At 30.1% G+C, this 8,361-nt stretch overlaps 1 protein-coding gene across 4 annotated transcripts in view; it reads right to left on the bottom strand.

Moving 5' to 3' along the window:
- Positions 1-1,020: 1,020 nt before the first annotated feature.
- Positions 1,021-8,361, bottom strand: part of LOC106470193 — an 11,092-nt gene continuing 3,751 nt past the window's right edge. For 2 of the 4 annotated variants that reach the window (XM_022398801.1, XM_022398800.1), the window contains exons 3-7: positions 7,343-7,406; positions 4,569-4,738; positions 3,364-3,445; positions 2,967-3,108; positions 1,028-1,362 (exon numbers count right to left, since the gene is read on the bottom strand). In XM_022398801.1, coding sequence (XP_022254509.1) covers positions 1,281-1,362; positions 2,967-3,108; positions 3,364-3,445; positions 4,569-4,738; positions 7,343-7,406 — 540 coding nt within the window. In that variant the 3' untranslated portion in view covers positions 1,028-1,280. Of the gene's footprint in view, positions 1,363-2,966; positions 3,109-3,363; positions 3,446-4,568; positions 4,739-7,342; positions 7,407-8,361 lie in introns of all 4 variants that reach the window. The other 2 variants (XM_022398803.1, XM_022398802.1) reach the window with 2 other exon arrangements.

Here is an 8,361-nt window from a genome sequence, read left to right as displayed (position 1 = left end):
TATGGAAATATCTAACTGGTAGTAAACTACAGTATCATCCCTCAACAACACAGTAAATTATAGATACACTCATTACTCCTAGGATATATTTTGTTACACAAGGATGTTTCTGTTAGTGTATTACATTGTTTCTATATATGACAGAACTGTTATATATAAACTTTAATACTGTTCATATACTAGACACATCTTGACTTCATACTAACCAACTGTTCATATAAAAGTAATATCATAAACATTGCTCAAATATACACACTAACACATGCATATACACATAAATACACACATGTTAATGAAATCAGGCCCTGAGTTTATCGACTGGATTAGCACAGTTTCAATAAATTAGAGAAGAGGCTAAACTAGAGATTACTACAAGTTTCATCATGACAACTTACACATGGATTACCACAAGTTTCATCGTGACAACTTACACATGGATTATCACAAGTTTCATTGTGACAACTTACACATGGATTACCACAAGTTTCATTGTGACAACTTACACATGGATTACCACAAGTTTCATCGTGACAACTTACACATGGATTACCACAAGTTTCATCGTGACATGTTACACATGGATTACCACAAGTTTCATTGTGACAACTTACACATGGATTACTACACGTTTCATCGTGACAACTTACACATGGATTACCACAAGTTTCATCGTGACAACTTACACATGGATTACCACAAGTTTCATTGTGACAACTTACACATGGATTACCACAAGTTTCATCGTGACAACTTACACATGGATTACCAAAGTTTAATTGTGACAACTTACACATGGATTATCACAAGTTTCATTGTGACAACTTACACATGGATTACCAAAGTTTAATCATGACAACTTACATATGGATTACCACAGGTTTCATCGTGACAACTTACACATGGATTACCACAAGTTTCATCGTGACAACTTACACATGGATTATCACAAGTTTCATTCGTGACAACTTACACATGGATTACCACAAGTTTCATCGTGACAACTTACACATGGATTACCACAAGTTTCATCGCGACAACTTACACATGGATTGCCACAAGTTTTATCGTGACAATTTACACATGGATTACCACAAGTTTCATCGTGACAACTTACACATGGATTACCACAAGTTTCATCGTGACAACTTACACATGGATTACCACAAATTTTATCTTGACAACTTACACATGGATTACCACAAGTTTCATTGTGGGAACATACACATTGATTACCACAAGTTTCATCGTGGGAACATACACATTGATTATCACAAGTTTCATCACGACAACTTACACATCTTTGTTCTCAGTGTGTCCATCTCACTTCTCAGGGTAAGGCATTCTGAAGAAAAGAGTGAGGCTCTAAGAAACCAGAAAGAAACAGTTGTATCATAGACCACCAAAGTTAATTACGTTACCAGACTGTATGAAAACTGGAATTTTTAGCATTAAGTGTCAGTAAATGGTGAACAAACACAGATAAATAAGAACAATAGAAACTTTCAGACATAAGTATTAGTAATCAAAAACACTGAATATAACTGGAAGAGAATAATTTCTAATTGTTACAGTAGATCTAATAAAACAGGAATAAAAGAAAAAATTATTGACATCATATTCATCCCCAGTTCTTCTTATACTCACTACCGTGTTTATTTCACAAGTTGTCTCATACATGCTTCATTAAGTTGTTTTTTTTACAGTACTGCCAAACATTTATAGTTTTATTTAACAATGCTTTTGTGAGTTGTCACATAGAATCATTTAACAATGCTTTTGTGATTTTTCACATAGAATCATTTAACAATGCTTTTGTGACTTGTCACATAGAATAATTTAACAATGCTTTTGTGACTTGTCACATAATCATTTAACAATGCTTTTGTGACTTGTCACAATCATTTAACAATGCTTTTGTGAGTTGCCACATAATCATTTAACAATGCTTTGTGATTTGTCACATAGAAATTCTTGCTTATTGAGCAATACTAGTAGATCATAACGTGCTGTATCATTTAAAAGTTATCACTAATCTGAATACTTGATAACAAAACAATGTTATTTTAACAGGATGCACTGGAATGTCATACTCTAATGGAAAAATAAAATTATTTTGGAAAATTTCTGAAGAATTTATTTTGAAATTTACATTTCATGTTCTGTTAGAATTTAAAATTTTTCAGCAAATTCTGTATTTTTTAACATTAAATCCTAAACATAGTAACAACTTTAGGTTAACTTTAATTTATGTAAACACTCCTGTTTCTTAATGCTATTATTTATAATTATCCTGAAAACATAAACAGATTATGAGGTTAACTTGAATTTATGTAAACACTCCTGTTTCTTAATGCTATTATTTATAATTATCCTGAAAACATAAACAGATTATGAGGTTAACTTAATTTATGTAAACACTTCTGTTTCTTAATGCTATTATTTATAATTATCCTGAAAACATAAACAGATTATGAGGTTAACTTGAATTTATGTAAACACTCCTGTTTCTTAATGCTATTATTTATAATTATCCTAAAAACATAAACAGATTATGAGGTTAACTTTAATCCATGTAAACACTCATGTTTCTTAATGCTATTATTTATAATTATCCTGAAAACATAAACAGATTATGAGGTTAACTTCAATTTATGTAAACACTTCTGTTTCTTAATGCTATTATTTATAATTATCCTGAATACATAAATAGATTATGGGATTAACTTCAATTCATTTAAACACTTCTGTTTCTTAATGCTATTATCTATAATAATCAAATGGTTCTAAATGTCATAGTGAATATCTGTTACATATCTTGGAACAATGATTTGTTTTTTACTTAGATGTTGCTGTACTATGTGTAGTTTTTGAGTTGAAGTCTCTTAATTGTTTCAGAATATTTTTCAGCTTTTATTTGTGCAAAATGACAACAATGATGCAATGTTAAGCTTGTTAGACCAACTCACAATTGTGTGGTCTGACAGTCACTGCTCATAGTTCCTACATATTCTTGGAACTGTGTAGCTCGTCTAGATCCTAAATAGTCTGGACACGGAACTTCCGGCTTCAACCTGATATTTTCCTCAAACTGATCTAACATGTTCTTCCCTATGAAAACAAAAACATAACTTAAAACGTGTTGAAACACTGGTGGTGACTTATAATAAGTCATGGACATTTTGGCTTAAATATTTAATTTATATCAAGAACTTTTAAAATATGATGCTACAAGTATAATAATATATAATACAATCCTTAGTTTACTGCATTAGATCAACAAATTGATATGCAGTAACTGCCATTTGATTATTTATAAACAATATGACAAAAAACACAAAGGACAGATGTAAAAAGTGACTCTACTTTTTGGTATCTCGATGTGAACTTTTCTGTTGTTCCTTGCCTCTAGAAGTTCTCGGACTGACTTTTGTAAGTTTGATATCATCTAGCAGATTCAAAAATAAATAAAATCAGAGATAAGTGATAATCTGGCCAAAGAGATTGTGTCATATGTAATGAGGTAGGAATTATCTGAAATAAAACTAACAGCTGTTTCAGGTGTTGGATGTTTACTAGCAATGCCTCAATAACAAATACTGTTTCTTTGGTTGTAAAGAGATTAGGAAAAAATCATACCAGACATCTTTGTTAGTTGATGAATAAGACAACACACTGATCTGATAACAGGTGTAGAGGACTGTTTTAGATACACACTGATCTGATAACAGGTGTAGAGGACTATCTTAAAAACACACTGATCTGATAGCAAGTGCAGAGGACTGTTTTAGATACACACTGATCTGATAACAGGTGTAGAGGACTATCTTAAAAACACACTGATCTAATAGCAAGTGTAGAGGACTGTTTTAGATACACACTGATCTGAGAGTAAATGTAGAGGACTGTTTTAGATACACACTGATCTGATAACAGGTGTAGAGGACTGTTTTAGATATATACTTATCTGATGACAGAGAGAAAGGACAGCACCAGATAACATATTGATATAATAATAGGCAAAGGGGACTGATTACCCCAGACACACGCTGATCCGATAACAGGTGAATGGCACACACACTGATCTGTCAACATGTGGAGGGGTATTATCTCACTGACACACTAGTCTGGTAACATGGAGAGGAGAGTGCCTCACACACACACACAGGTAACAGATGGAGATATTTCCTGAAACACACACCTAACAAAGAAGTCAGGGGGGGGGGGGTTCTATTAATGTGATTGGGTACAGTTGCAGTACAACATTACAATATGTTTAGTATATGTATTTCTTTTTTTTAAATCCTTTACATTACTAACAACAAAATTATGTTAATGTTTGAGACACTCGAATAATCAAAAGCTATAAAAGAATACTCCAATTTTTTCCTAAATTTTATATATCCCAGAAATATTTTTTTATGAATGTATGATGTAAAAAATATACAATATAATACCTGAAAAGTTTGAAACATTCACAAGTGTTGATGATAATGGTATAGTATTCATTTACTTTAAGTACAGATTACAGCTTTCTGTTTTTACATGTAAAATGACATACAAATTAATACCTGAGCTTGTTCATGCAAACTTTTCCACAGCAGCTCTACTGGAAAAGTATTATTTTTAATGGGTTGATGATCTTGTAATAACTGAGGTGACTTGAGAGCCACAGAATCAGCTGCAGCATGATTAGACACATTGTGAGACATGTAGCATCTCAAAATATCTTCCTTGTTACCTGTAACAAGTATAACAATGGTTACCTTTAATTAACACAACAATGATTATCTGTTATGAGTACAACAATGACTACCTGTAACAAGTACAACAACGGTTACCTTTAATTAACACAACAATGATTATCTGTTATGAGTACAACAATGACTACCTGTAACAAGTATAACAATGGTTACCTTTAACACAACAATGACTACCTGTAACAAGTATAACAATGGTCACCTTTAACACAACAATGAGTACCTGTAACAAGTACAACTATGGTTACCTTTAATTAACACAACAATGATTATCTGTTATGAGTACAACAATGACTACCCCTAACAAGTATAACAATGGTTACCTTTAACACAACAATGACTACCTGTAACAAGTATAACAATGGTTACCTTTAACACAACAATGACTACCTGTAACAATTACAACTTAGAATGTCTAATATACAGTTAACTATATCACGTACCGATGTCTTAGAATGTCTAATATACAGTTAACTATATCACTTACTAATGTCTTAGAATGTCTAATAAATACTTAACTATATCACTTACATATGTGTTAGAATGTCTAATATACAGTTAACTATATCACGTACCGATGTCTTAGAATGTCTAATAAATGCTTAACTGTATCACTTACAGATGTATTAATGTCTAATAAATACTTAACTATATCACTTACAGATGTGTTAGAATGTCTAATAAATACTTAACTATATCACTTACAGATGTCTTAGAATGTCTAATAAATACTTAACTGTATCACTTACAGATGTGTTAGAATGTCTAATACACAGTTAACTATATCACATACCGATGTGTTAAATGTCTAATAAATACTTAACTACATCACTTACCGATGTGTTACAATGTCTAATATACAGTTAACTATATCACTTACAGATGTCTTAGAATGTCTAATATACAGTTAACTATATCACTTACAGATGTGTTAGAATGTCTAATATACACTTAACTATATCACTTACAGATGTGTTAGAATGTCTAATAAATACTTAACTATATCACTTACAGATGTCTTAGAATGTCTAATATACAGTTAACTATATCACATACCGATGTGTTAAATGTCTAATAAATACTTAACTACATCACGTACCGATGTGTTAGAATGTCTAATAAATACTTAACTGTATCACTTACAGATGTCTTAGAATGTCTAATACACAGTTAACTATATCACTTACAGGTGTATTAGAATGTCTAATATACACTTAACTATATCACTTACAGATGTCTTAGAATGTCTAATAAATACTTAACTATCACTTACAGATGTATTAGAATGTCTAATAAATACTTAACTATATCACTTACAGATGTGTTAGAATGTCTAATAAATACTTAACTATCACTTACAGATGTATTAGAATGTCTAATAAATACTTAACTATATCACTTACATATGTTAGAATGTCTAATAAATACTTAACTATATCACTTACATATGTGTTAGAATGTCTAATATACAGTTAACTATATCACTTACATATGTGTTAGAATGTCTAATATACAGTTAACTATATCACTTACAGATGTCTTAGAATGTCTAATACACAGTTAACTATATCACTTACAGATGTCTTAGAATGTCTAATATACAGTTAACTATATCACTTACTGATGTCTTAGAATGTCTAATATACAGTTAACTATATCACTTACTGATGTCTTAGAATGTCTAATATACAGTTAACTATATCACGTACCGATGTCTTAGAATGTCTAATATACAGTTAACTACATCACTTATAGATGTCTTAGAATGTCTAATAAATACTTAACTATATCACTTACATGTGTTAGAATGTCTAATATACAGTTAACTATATCACTTACAGATGTCTTATAATGTCTAATAAATACTTAACTATATCACTTACAGATGTCTTAGAATGTCTAATAAATACTTAACTATATCACTTACAGATGTATTAGAATGTCTAATATACAGTTAACTATATCACTTACCGATGTCTTAGAATGTCTAATAAATACTTAACTATATCACTTACCGATGTCTTAGAATGTCTAATAAATACTTAACTATATCACTTACAGATGTCTTAGAATGTATAATATACAGTTAACTATATCACTTACATGTGTTAGAATGTCTAATATACAGTTCACTGTATCACTTACAGATGTCTTAGAATGTCTAATATACAGTTAACTATATCACTTACAGATGTGTTAGAATGTCTAATATACAGTTAACTATATCACTTACAGATGTGTTAGAATGTCTAATATACAGTTAACTATATCACTTACAGATGTCTTAGAATGTCTAATAAATACTTAACTATATCACTTACAGATGTCTTAGAATGTATAATATACAGTTAACTATATCACTTACAGATGTGTTAGAATGTCTAATATACAGTTCACTATATCACTTACAGATGTCTTAGAATGTCTAATAAATACTTAACTATATCACTTACAGATGTCTTAGAATGTCTAATAAATACTTAACTATATCACTTACCGATGTCTTAGAATGTCTAATACACAGTTAACTATATCACTTACAGATGTGTTAGAATGTCTAATAAATACTTAACTGTATCACTTACCGATGTGTTTTACTGAACCCTTGTCTAAAGTTTTGTTTCTCAGTACAGGAGACTTCATGTAGTTCTATAATGTACACAAAGTAATACTGGAAATAAGTTTGTGATAAAAAAGAATGTATAATGTAAAACATTATTGTTTATTTTATTGTTTATTGTTAATGTATATTTTAAAATATATATTAAAAACAACTTATTGTACTGTACATTTAACCAATATCTAACTGATTTATAATTTACAAATGATGAATACATTTGTCATTTGGACAAGAAAAGTTCAAACTGACCTTCTTTATCAGTGCAAATTTTAAATTGTGTGTACTGTATCCTGATATAGTTTACTGACAGCTGGTACATATGTTGCCCATTCTGTTTTGTGATTTGGATGACAGATGTTTAAATTGACCTTCCTTGCTGACAATAATAAATTAATACTTTAATAGACTTATATTAACACGTGCATATTGGTAAATACCAAGTTTACAAAGGCAGGTTTTTAAGTTATCTTGTCTGCTGTTAAATTATGACTTACATTACCAACAGATCCAATAACTATTTAACTGATTTTTGACTTGTATCAATAACATCAATAATTAAATTTACTGTAACACTATACATTTAATACATTTTTTCATGGAAAACTTTAAATATCTTGAGATTTTTTGTTGACATGAAAACTATCTTGGCAAAGGAAATCAAAACTGAGTAAGTTTACAACCAATTCTATATAACAGTTGTTTATACTAGCTGTTTACATGCCTACCTTTAGTTTGGCTATGTTTTTGTTTACTACCAATTCTATATAACAGTTGTTTATACTAGCTGTTTACGTGCCTACCTTTAGTTTGGCTATGTTTTTGTTTACTACCAATTCTATATAACAGTTGTTTATACTAGCTGTTTACGTGCCTACCTTTAGTTTGGCTATGTTTTTGTTTACTACCAATTCTATATAACAGTTGTTTATACTAGCTGTTTACATGCCTACCTTTAGTTTGGCTATGTTTTTGTTTACTACCAAT

This window comes from Limulus polyphemus, unplaced genomic scaffold (assembly GCF_000517525.1).
Source record: "Limulus polyphemus unplaced genomic scaffold, Limulus_polyphemus-2.1.2 Scaffold3870, whole genome shotgun sequence".
In the NCBI taxonomy this organism is placed as follows: Eukaryota; Metazoa; Arthropoda; class Merostomata; order Xiphosura; family Limulidae; genus Limulus; species Limulus polyphemus.
Note: the sequence above shows the minus strand (reverse complement) of the source record. Positions and strands in the feature narration are given on the sequence as shown.